This window comes from Harmonia axyridis, chromosome 2, assembly GCF_914767665.1.
Source record: "Harmonia axyridis chromosome 2, icHarAxyr1.1, whole genome shotgun sequence".
Taxonomy (NCBI): Eukaryota; Metazoa; Arthropoda; class Insecta; order Coleoptera; family Coccinellidae; genus Harmonia; species Harmonia axyridis.
The window spans coordinates 28,921,018-28,933,819 of NC_059502.1; the positions used below are offsets into that span (position 1 = coordinate 28,921,018).

General features: G+C 34.4%; 1 protein-coding gene across 1 annotated transcript; it reads left to right on the forward strand.

Annotated features, from left to right (window-relative positions):
• The first annotated feature begins 6,096 nt into the window (after nt 1–6,096).
• On the forward strand, nt 6,097–9,483 carry LOC123674183. The gene is made up of 2 exons (XM_045609104.1): nt 6,097–6,248; nt 9,148–9,483. Exons 1-2 carry the CDS (start codon nt 6,237–6,239, stop codon nt 9,391–9,393), a joined length of 258 nt encoding a protein of 85 aa, XP_045465060.1. The 5' UTR covers nt 6,097–6,236; the 3' UTR covers nt 9,394–9,483.
• Nucleotides 9,484–12,802: the final 3,319 nt, after the last annotated feature.

Genomic DNA, 12,802 nt, shown 5'->3' on the forward strand with positions numbered 1-12,802 from the left:
GCTAGCGATGGTGAGGTATTCCGTCACCAGGTGGCCCGGAGTTTCTTGCTCCTCCCCGCAGAATCTGCTCTCGTCATTTTCTGCTAGACCTATTCTCATGAGGTGGTTTCTAAGGCGTTCCCTGTGAGGAGTCCAGTGATGAGGTGTAGTATATTTGTGGCGGCTTCTCATAAAGCTCCACATAGCAAAAATATATACAGCACTCGGTGGCCAAGAGGTTAAGACTGTAGACTCACTCACCGAGATGCGACGAGGTGCCGGGTTCGAGTCCCGGCGGCTCCCGATAATAATAAAAATTCCCCAAGCGTCTGTGACACGGCATACACAAATATACCAAAGTCACACTGATGAGTCCGGTGTGTGTGCCAGGGACGAAACGCATAAGTAGGCATATTTGAAATCCTACATATTCTTGACAAGATCCAGATACTTCTTGGATCTCGCAGTGTCAAAGTTTCGAGGAAACTTTTTGGAATGATCCAAACCAGGAAGATTCCGCCAGAGTGGTTATCTTTCGGTATTTTCCTTCTCCTGAAACTCTTTCTTGTAGATACATTTGCCTATGCCACGGAAAGGTTCTGGTCTGATGAAAGGAGTTCGTGCTCCTTTTCTGGCGAGTGTGTTGGCCTTTTTATTACCTCTAATGGCCGAGTGGCCGAGAACCCAAACTGAAAAGACCTTGTTATTCGTGCATATTTTATATGTTTCCTTCTGCACTCCAATGCCATTTTAAAATCGATTACATGCGTGTGAGCTCAGTGCTTCGAATGCAGGCTGACTATCAGAATGTATCGCTATATCACATTTCTGATATAATCTCATAAAATCCCATTTTTTTTCGCTCAACTTGATATTTTGTGCTTAAGAGTATAAATTTTTCTCAGAATCATTGGTTTGATAATGGCGAATACGCCGAAACATGTAACCAGATGATTTAATATACAAGGTTCCACCAACATAAGTGTTTTATAGACTTTCCTTCAACTTTAAATTTCTGATAATTCCTTGCAAGGTTAATTTCTACATATATTTCAATTGCAAGTATCTCTGCCTGAAAGACACTTACATCGGCCTAACATTAATGAGCATTTGGTACCAGTCCCGAATACCGAATATCAGTCCCCGGCGTGGTTTTGGAACCATCTATGCATCATTTGATGGTTTTCTTTTTGAGACCTGGGATTGTGGACTCTCTTCACCAATCTTCTTTTCTTTTTAGTATTGTAATAAAGGTTTTTTCGATGCTAATTTTCTTTATCATCTCGTCACTGGGAAAGTTCTCAGATGGTATGTAATAAGTCAGGGAGCATCAGGCTCTATGATTCCTAATTTTCTTTATTGCCAATATCTTTCCTAGATATTCTTAGAGTGGCCTCATAGGCCACTCTCTCTATCTAGATGAAGACGTATGAGATCTGTAATGATCTCCAATGCCCTAGTGATGCATGTTCTCATAGCTCCAGTGATACGAACACAGGCTAACCTTTGTATTGTAAAAAGGGCTGTCCTCATGCTGTTCTGACTTGCTGTATATTTAGGGTAACAATTTTAATTTCGTGATGATATCGTCATAGAATCATGAGGAATTTAAGTATAATATAAAAAAAAACTAATATTTCAGTGGTAACAGATTCGACCGATTCGAATTTTTTCATGTATTGTATGAAATATTACAATTAAGAGATTCGAGCAAAAATTTGTTTCAATAGCGTGGTGAGAAAAACAAAAATTCATGAAGATTATCGAAAAAAATAGGAAAGAATTGATGAGAAGTCCTCAATTTACCTTCCAAAATCATTTGACGAGGGAATTATTTTTATTTCTCTGCAATTTTCACGATTTACGTTTCAAAATATGTAAGAGTTCGAAAATGGAATACCTACTAATATTATTGCACCAATGTTTGGTGTTTCCTCCTATGTAACAGAATATCTCAAATGCACTGAGAAATTTAAATTGACGAGTAGATTAATGATTGATGAAATGGCGCAGAACTTCTCCTCGTCTAGCTTTATACGGTATCTGCGAATTATATCCAAAACTAACTTCGTGAATTCTTGAATGCAAGTTAAACAATTGTTCCGCTAGAACACGTCCGAATCCGACATATATCGTATTCATTACACACGGATGGCAAAAATCCTGTAGGGAAATATATACTTTCTATTGCAACGTTGTAACTGCGGCAATAGCTGGACTTCATGGTTCGTTTGATCTGATTCAGTATTTGGTAATCGAGGCAATCGAATAATATGCAGTTTACAAATTGAGGACAAGTCTCTGTGTTTTCCTGCTCGAAAAATAGGTTTACTTCATCACGCACAAATTCATAATAATAAGCTATAACTGAGTATTAGAAAAAACAAAAGGGTGTGGGAAGTTATTTGAATTCAACCTAATATGTTTACTATGGCTCAGGTATTTATAGATAGTCAGGAGCTTTTGAGATCTCGTTCATTCGCCAATTCTGCCCTTGCAGATCACAGAACTATATTTGGTAAATGTGGTATGCAAGTTTTTTTATTTAAAATATGTTATAGCGTTGAAGATTCATGATTTTTTAGTTTTTTCCTTCTGTTTCTGGTTTTGAGATATTAAATATTGTAACAAGCTACAGAGAGATATTTTTTCAGGGATCAAGCCCTTTTTCGCCCCATAAACTCGTTTGTAGTACGCCGCTGGTGGATCCTACCATATTAAATGAATTTCATATTTTGTTCATAAATTTTTTTGTCATTGGTAATTCTTACGCATCTGCGATCGTTATCGAGAAAAAGGTAAAATAATTTTTTGTAATTCGCTAAATTCAATTAAAATTTTTAACGAAAGGTAGGAACCTATTATCACAACGAAAATAAAAACCCTAAGTATTTGGATTGTGATATAACTTGAAAGTTTTATAAAAAAAAAGAAAAATAACGAACCTATATTTCAAATTTAATCTTAATATCTGAGGAACTGAACGAGCTACGACGGAAAATCTGAAAGAATCTTGAAACTTCAATGCTTTGTAGTTCGGTAACGAAGCATGTGCGGGCACATGTTTATGGACAAAAGTCTTAATTTGACACAAAAGATATGCCCCTGAAATCTTAACACTGAATTTCGAATTACCCTGTATATAGACTAACAATTTTAACCTTCGAATTAAGTACTTTGTTCTTAATCACTGCTAGGTATGGTTTTTATTTCCTTCCTATTAATTTTCTAATTGTACTTTTTATTCATTGTCTTTAGCATATTTCATAATGTGCTAATATATTGTACGAATTCCTTTCTTGGATAAACATAGAAGTCATGATTTTTAAAATCCGTCCATTATTGAATATCACTGTTATCAATGGGGAGAAGGTACTTCGATTCAAGTTCAATTGCAATTAGTATATATCATTGTTTGAAAAAAAATAACGTCACCTATCACGATCTCATATAAAACCTTCGTGACCATTAATGCTGTTCTGCAATACTCTTATGTTTATTCTTACAGGGACTTCATACTCCAGAGCCTCTTCTTTTTTTAGCTCTTTTTCTCTGAATAGATCACTCTTCATAACACTATGTCTGTAATTTTCGGTTTTTGAACCGAAAAGGTTCTCAAACGATAAGGTTTGACTCAATGATAGCTGGTCAAATTTAAGTAGATTGTAGATTAAAGTCTCAATTGTAATAAAAAACGCTAGCTGCTGTTGCATGATTTGACAAGTACCTACTCAAAGGTCTCAAAGTACCTCACAGCCTCTCTACGGGTAGACAGACAGAAATCGAATTTCTGCAGGAGTGGTAAATCTTGGGCACGCACTTCTCGGTCTTTCTGTCGCGTTTCCAATTTCTCGATTTCAATGGATGGGACAGGAACTACGTTATCTCTAACTTGAAAAAATTTCGAAACATTTCTCTGACTACATTTGATTTTTCATAAGTGGACAAGCTTAGGCAACTTTTGAAACGGTCACATCTTCAACTTTTTCCGAGCAGTATATATTAGAGATGTAGCGAAACATTAATAAAACAAATTATACAGTTTCAAATCCAGAAATCGATTAATTAAATGTAAGTTGATCAAGATATTTGATTTGAGAGGTTGAGCAACATATGTCAGCAACAAAATATACCTATAGCATCGAATACCGGAATAGCAATATTGTAATCGAGTTTAAATAAAATATGACTGCGTTAAAATATGCAAAACCAATTTTTTTTAGATGTTTGCTTAGATGCAAAGCATTCAAAACATAGGTGAACATGCATAGAAAAAGGGTAAGAATATTTGTTATAGAAGTATACAAAGAATTACATAACAAAAACTTTCCATTGTTACAAATAAAAGAGGAAGATGTAATGCTGATTATTGATATGGGTAGGTTTTTCGATATTATACAGGGTAAGGACTACGGAACAATGGAGAATAGAAAAATCTAGAAGACACTCTATATTAGATAATGGCTATGAACCGAATTTCGTGAAGTTATCTCCAGAAACAAATGAGTTATAAAGATAAAAGAAAACTCCGATTTCAAGTTATTTCGCTATATCTCGGGAACCATCGAAGATATTTTGGATCTGTTTTCACCAACACACTCATCCCCAAATAACGCAACTTTTTCATTTTAGGCCATCCTGTATTTTTAAAGATTTACGATATTCCTGTAGTTCCCCTCTAAATAGTTCTAACCATGTATAGTGGATAACAAACAATTATATTATTTTCTTCACGCGAAAATAATACATTATCGTTATTCGAAATCGATATGTTGAACTATATACTGGTGTAAGTATCTATACATATATTTTCAACTAGAGAACTATTGTTGATGCAATAAGAATTTCATCACTATGCACCATTCTCCAATCGCTATACCATAATTTTTCTGTCCGTTTTATAACAAGTGGAACACGCTAGTCCTATGGATTATCTCTATAATGTTAGTCATAATATTACCGCCAACAAGTTTCTTCCTCTTCAGAAAATCTGATAAACAACCCGGAAAATTATGGAATATGAATAATGATAGGAAATTATTGGAGTCTTGCACGAATGAATTTAATTATTCAATTGTTTCGAAGTGTTCAGATTTATATTTAATTTACACTTATTTCGCTCAATGACATGGCTGAACTGACAAATTAACAGAGCTCAAGAGTTCATCCAATATCGTAGCTGAAGGAGTAGTTTGACATAATTTTTCGCGATTTCATTAGCGCAAATTTTTGTGACTTTCGAACCTGAGTGGTCTCAAACCATTGGGTCGACTTACTGATGAAGAATGTGAGGTCAAAGCTCTGAAAATCTGAAAATTTTTTCGACACTGTATCATTAGGTTCAATAACAGCTACCTTACTTACATTCTCAAAATTGTTTGAAAATACACAAAATGTACCTACCAAAAAAGACCAAGAATATGTTTTTTCTTATGGAATTTTTATTGAATTTTCTGTTTGCATGGAATAAATGCTTCTCGATCCTGTGCCATATGCAAAAGTTGACCTGAAGTATTAATATGGTTCAATAGTCAGCAAATGAGTGATACTAGTTAACACCTTCTTCAAGGTTCATGTCTAATTTGGAAATACCCTGTATATGAAAGACAAAGATTTTTTTCAACTTATTTTAAAGTGTTTCTGAAAACAATTATGCAAGTAGTTCACAGCTGTGTTATTGCTTCGAATTTTTTGTTCCGTGAAAATATGATTTGAGTACATCGAGTATAACCTTGTAATTTTTTGGATTCAATCTGAGATAATCGAAAGTTTTTTTCAGATTCAACACAGACAATAAACTTTTTATGTAAGTTTTATTATCATTTTTTTTATAAATCTACGCCAATAAAATAATCATTAGAAATCCGTAACGAAAATGAGGTAGGCAATGTAGCGTATCATAAATACATGCTAATCCAGATAATCTAGTCTTCTTAGGAAAAATAATCTCAAGTTCATGAAACTAATTTCAACACATGAGTAATGATCAATAATACGCATATATTTGAATTTATTTCACATTTCTATCGGCATTCATCCGCAAAAATCAAAGAACGAACAATATGAAACTAGATTTCGATGTGTTGGGGCTACTGATAGAATCTAGATTTTTTCGATCAATTGGGTTCACTCGTTCGAAAGGAGCCCTTGCTCCACATGCAGGTGAGTATATATACAGTTGCAGTGGGGTATGTTAGTCATATCATCAACTAACTGCTCGATAGTTCAATCACTACATTACCTACTTCAACTTCAACATGCTCAAGTTGGTAAGTGCGGTTGTTTTCTATTATATTTTTCAAAAGAACAAATATACAGGGTGTTTCGAAATTAGACCTGAACTTTGAAGGATATGTTTTCATTTGCTGCCGATTGAACCATATTTATAACCGAAAATCAACAGTTTCAGAAATATTTGAGATCTTGTGTTTTCAAAAAATGTATCACCTTATTACATTTTTCGTCAATTTTTTTTACGTTGGCCATGTTTGATTTTTGGATTATTTTCATCAGAAAAGGTTATTGATATGTATGAAAAAAGCAAAACTATACTGTATTACATGTTGAATAAGAATTAGTATGATTTGAAAGTTGGTAAATGAAGAAAAAACTAGTCAGTTCATAATATAAATTTTCCTGCAACTTTCAAATTCCACAATTTATGTATGACAAAATCATTACAAAATCGTGGCAAATTCTTTCTTTATTTCTTAAAAAAGATTTCATTAGAATGCAGGCACTACTTTTGTTTTAGCAGATTTTGATTTGAAAGGGGAAAGAAGCAAAGGAAGGAAAGTAATGAATTAAACTTTTTTTATCGGAATCGAACTCGAAATTTCGGTTAATAATGTATTCATAAATACCCTCTTTCTTATTTCTTCAGTTGCTACTTTCCGTCTGAAATTCAATCTCAGTTTTCTCGCTGCTTCGTGTATTCTAATGGTGTTAAATCTGGACTTCTAGCTTATTTATTTATTATTATCAAATTTGATCAACGTAGAAAAAATTGACAAAAAATGAAGTACGGTATGAAATCTTTTAAAATCACAAGAACTCAAAACTGTTGATTTTTGGTTTTCACTAAATATCGCTCAATGGACAGCAAGTGAGTCATATTAACACGTCCTCCAAGGTTCACGTTTAATTTGGAAACACCCTGTATATTATTTCTGTTTCCGTTTTCATAAATGGGTAACATAATAGTGAGAAAGATAAGTGCTGAATTGGTTGATGGTATATCCTCTGGTCAACTCAATGTAGTGGAAGTGTAGTGATCATTTTTAGGATGAAAACATTGAAAACCATCCCGAACAACTTTGGTTTCATGTCTGTCTGTCGCACTGTCCGCACATCCTTTTAACAGTCTCTACTTCAACAATTCTCATCCGATTTCGATGAAATTTGGTATGACCATTCAGTGTCTCCTACAAAATTTAGCTTTTTCAAATACTTTCGGTATGTTCATATATGCCATTCTACTACATATCGAGGATAATAAAAATAATTAGTATGAATATTTGTATCGGATAGTAAATTGTTTCCATGAAAATTTCCACAGGGTGTCCCAAATTCTATGCTCACTGAAAGCATTCCGAGAACTATAAGATTTAGAGAAAAATTCTTCAGGGACACCCGATCTCTTTTTTCAAAATGATAAGATGTCAGGAAGCAGGTCATAGAATGATATCGTGATTCGTTATCGAGTTACTGGACGTTTCTGCGAAAACGGTTTATGCTTGAAATATTAAGAATAGGAATAAGAAGCATAATACCTACTGAATACGCTTGTTTCTCTGTTTTTCAATTTTTTTTTATATATTCCAAAACTATTTGACGAATGCAACGATTCGAATAGAAATTCATTCAAAATTGAAAACTTGATTATATCAGAAACGAAAAAATTAAAAAAAATAATTTAGAAAAAATATTTCCATTCCTTGTATAATTGAAAGTACTTAGGCTTCAAGAATATTTCAGCTAGATAGAGAATGTCGAACAATATCATAATCTCAATTTACAAATTTCAAATACGTCAAATTCTCCAGAAACATCTAATAGGCACTCGAACTTCTAATGTAACATGGAGAATGCAGTTGAGTTTTTGTGAAATGATTATCCCCAAGTTTTCGACTGTTTTCACGATGATTTTGATGATAGTAAACCTATCAGTATAACAGCATTTGTCGTTTTGGTGACGAATTTGAAAGTGAATTTTCTTTACACGATACAAGAGTACTAGTACCAAGTACAGGGCTATACTTGGTACTACTTGCATACTGAATCTATTAACTGAATAATGTCGCCCATAAATTTTTCCTTTGTTTTTCTCCATATTGACAAATGAGAACTGATTTTGATAAAACAATATAACAATTTCTAAACTCTGTTGAAGCATGTATCTTTCCATGAACAAATGACTCGACCTACTGAACACAAATGAGTGAAGAAATGTCAAAAATTTAAACACAATATTTGCATTAATACCATTTCAAATTGAATCATTTCTGTTGGAAAATCCTTCATAAACAGAAACACCATGTCCAATTTCGTCAAAAATGTCGTGTAGATAGTGTCATCGAAACCATAGAAAATTCGAGAAGAATATGAATAAACCCGAATATTTAAGTGGGAACAGATCTAACAGAGTTGGAATTTTGCGTGTAGGTAATAATAATAACAATTTCAAGCTTCTTGCAATATTTCCTGCTGATGACAACAACCCAATCATTGAAAGTTCAAGAATAATATAGAGGTAAAAATGAGGAAATCATTAACACCAATTGCGTCCCTGAAAACAAAAACAATTGGCTGAATGAACAACCGTTCAGAAGCTCCAGATTTTTATATATGTTCGAAAAATACAAGGACAAAATGTATACCTCCACCCCAATGACTAAGACTATACTTTTGAGGAAAACTTTTGAGTGCTGTTTATTGAACATTGGAGTAATCTTTTTTCAGATGACTTCAAGAATGACTCGAAATATATTCATTCACCCGCATAGAACAAAGATTATTCTTCCTTATTGTTTCCGATTTTTTATGCAATTGTCATTTCTGATACCTAAGATAATAGCAAACTGATAATCTATTTGAAATTTTCAATGTGTTATGCTTTCATTGCATGATATTCACATTGGACTAAAGTCTAAATACATGTTCTTACAGTTCGTCGTTCTTGCTGTTGTCATCTGCGCAGTGAACGCAGGTCTCATAGGTGGACATGGCGCAATCATAGCAGCACCAGCTGTTCACGTTGCTGAATCATACCAGAATAGCAACCAAATATCTCTCCATCCAACACCCATCATTGTTCAACATGCTGCACCAGTAATCACTAAAGTTGCTGCCGCCCCTGTTTTGGTAGCATCTCATGGACTTAGCTATGGTGGTCATGGCCTTGGTCTCCATTGAGCTTTAAACTGAGATCGATGAGTATAACAATGCAAAAATGTTAAAATGTAAATATTTCGACTCACTGTAATAAAGCTAATGTTAATAAAATCTGCCTAAGTCATTTATCAGTTGGGTAATTTAAAGGAATAATCTTTGAATTAATACCCTTCAAAGTAATATATCGAAGTGAAAATTAGAGCCTTCCAAGCATTTATTATTTTTCTGTTTAGTGATAAATTTTCTTAATTATTGTGTTGAAAGTATAACGCACCACGGTACACGGTCTGTTTGACCGAGAGATGGAGCTATGGGCTTCGCGTCACTTTCATAATCGGCACCGCTGGATACGTCAAACCTAACGCACTAGTTTAGAGTCACCAATCACCATACTCTATTATGAAGATGAAAAGTGTATTTGAAAGAGAGATCACTGTGTGTCAAACTGATGATTCCATCGGTGATCTCGGGATGAAACATCTCAATCCTCAGAAAAAGGGTGCTCCTTCGAAATTGGCTCGAGAACACATGGGGAAATATACTGGTTAAGCAAAGGAATGGCTTGAAGAGTGATATTCAGAGCCGGCTCTATCGACAACAACGGATAAAAAGTGGTATATAAAAAGTTGGATATTGTATTGTGGTGTTTGAGTATTATTGTCTTTTATAGCAAATAGTGAGAAATTTTGATTCCATTTTGGGCGAAATCTTAGACAGAAGAATTTGTATAATATGTGGAGCTTCGGATATGGAAGTGGAGAAAATGTTTTATATTATTATCTCCAATACACAGAAGTAATAAAAAAGGTTGTTTTGTCCAGTAGCACATTCGAAATAAATGAATTAAGAGAAGAATATTCAATTTTTTTTGCAGATGTTAATTGTGGTTGGCAAAATTTGGCAGTTTTGATGTATCCAAATGAAGACTATACTATTGCTGTAGGATTGGAAGCTCGGTTCCCAACTGAGACAGCAGAAAAAATCTAGCTTGAGCCGAGGTTGAAGGCGGAGTTTGTAGATAAAAATGAAAAGGATTAAAATATCACACGATTGAATAAACTGGGAGTGTTATTCTGGGCGGACTAGGGATAAGTACTAGGTTACGAGGTTTGACGAGGATTAAGTGAGAAGATCAGTATCGCTTAGGGACTTATACTGAGAAGGGTTTAGAACTTAATCGTCGGTTGCGAAACCGGACTTAGAGCAAAGCAATTTATGTTTGGATCAGAGTAATTTTTAATGAGGTTGAGTAAAATAGAAAAGAAAATAAGTAAATGAGAGGAGTTAAAAAACTTCATCCATTCAAAATGAAAAGGATGAAATTGTTTTGAGAAAAGATGAGTTCAGAAGTAGGAAAACAGTAGTAAAGTTAGTAAAGTTTTGAATTTGTTTTGGTATAGAAATAGATTAGCTCGGAGTGCGCGAATCGGGTGAAGTTATAAAAAAGAATTACACGTCTCGTGTGAAAGACTTAAAAAGGATTGAAACTAGGTATGGGCAGGGCCTATATACCAACCTAGCACCGCGGGATAAGAGCAAGTAAAAAGTTAACGATTTTTTGGCTATTTTTCACAATAAATTCTTTGTGAATCGATATATAATTATACTCATTCATTCAAACGATATTGTTCCTATACTTGAATTGTAAGGTTTACCAATCGAAAGTGAGATTTCAAACCAATGAAAAAATTGAAATTGAATAGAAATTCAATAACAAAGAATGGAAGTTGTTGAAAATCATATGAGAATTCTATTGATATTCGATCAAACAGGATCCCGATGCTTCATGGAATAGGCCTACCGGGGAAACCGCATTAAAAAAAGAGTCAAGTACACTAACTCAAAGGTGGCGTAGAAACGTGATCCTTTTCATATTCTGTTAATTCCGTTAATTTAGATAAACAAACAGATATGTTGGAAATTAAAAAAAAATGTTTAGCTTCGCTCGAACGTTTAGCAATATTTAACTGAAAATGGAAATTTCAACCTTGATTATGAGTTCTTGAACTTGTCGGTGCAAAGTGTCTCATACCTTCCTATACATGGAAGGCTTGACACACTAAAAGGGATGTTTGATACAATAAGAAATAAGGTACAAGCAACAAGAAGAAATCAAATTTTTATTATCATAACACTACCTAATTCCTACATAATTCGCAAGTAATCATTTTTATTTTACTACTGGCACTTGCACAGGCTGAATGGCACTCCATTTTCTGATGAAGATGGTGATCCAACTTGCATCCATTGCAATTCATTATTTTTGGCGTTCATTAGAAAATTGATCTTTTTCATTTTCGTCCTCAGGATCCAAGTCAACAAACAATTTTTTTTTTGTTTTTGCATTTTTGTTTGAAACTTTTTTTAGGTGAGTTATGGGAGTTGAACAGTAGGACAATCCACTGGACTAACACTCCTAGACTTGCTCAGGCAAAGAAATTCGTGAAGATTTCACCTACTTACACCAGAAAACTCCTGAAGCTGTCACGAGCGGAGCTTCGGGTGATGGTGGGACTGCTGACGGGGCACTGTCGGTACAAACATCATTTGTACCGTATGGGTAAGTCAGCAGACGAGATTTGCAGGCTCTGTGGATCGGAAGTATAAACTTCTGAACACTTGATATGCAAGTGTCCAGAGCTGGCTGGCCTAAGAACCATTCACATGGGCAAGCCGGTCCTGGATACCAGAGAGGTAATGGCCAAGGCCCCTAGGGAGGTTGTCAATTTTATTAACGTCGTTGACGACCTCCCTGGGTTTCTATGAATGAGTAGGGTAGTGAACAAAAGATCTGCATGGTCGCAGTTCCCGGAAGGCTCACCGAAGCAAAACGACCCCAGTTCAAATAATAATAATAATAATAGGTGAGATTTACTGTATCAAACTTCCCTAGAAGACAAATCAAGAAAATATAGGACGTGAACATATTACGATATTCGAGTGAAGATCTGTACTGCTGGCTAGTGGCTACTATATTCTAGATGAAATGCGCATCAAGAATAAAGTAATGAAATTCGTTAGTTTTTGTTGATAGAGAGATAAAGCCTTACGTTTGTTATGCAGATTCTTACATCGAATATGTAGAAAACACACTTTAAGCTTAAAAACTCTTGTTGGGGACGCGATCGTTGCTAGATTTCAACAGACACAATTTCCACATTTATAGAGGCACTGCACCACTGCACGTGATTACGCCTTCTTTGAAGAACCAAGGCGGGAAATATGAACAGTATCAAACCTTCCCTTGTATCAACCCTCCCCAGTCTCCTCTATATAATATTATTTTAAAATAGAAGTTCAATAAATGCAAATTGATTTTATTTCTCTGGTTTGATATTCAAATTTCTGTGAATTCAAATATTCTGTTCTATTGTTAACAATACGAAAAAAGTCTGATTTTTGATATTTAAATTTTTTCAAGTATTTTCTC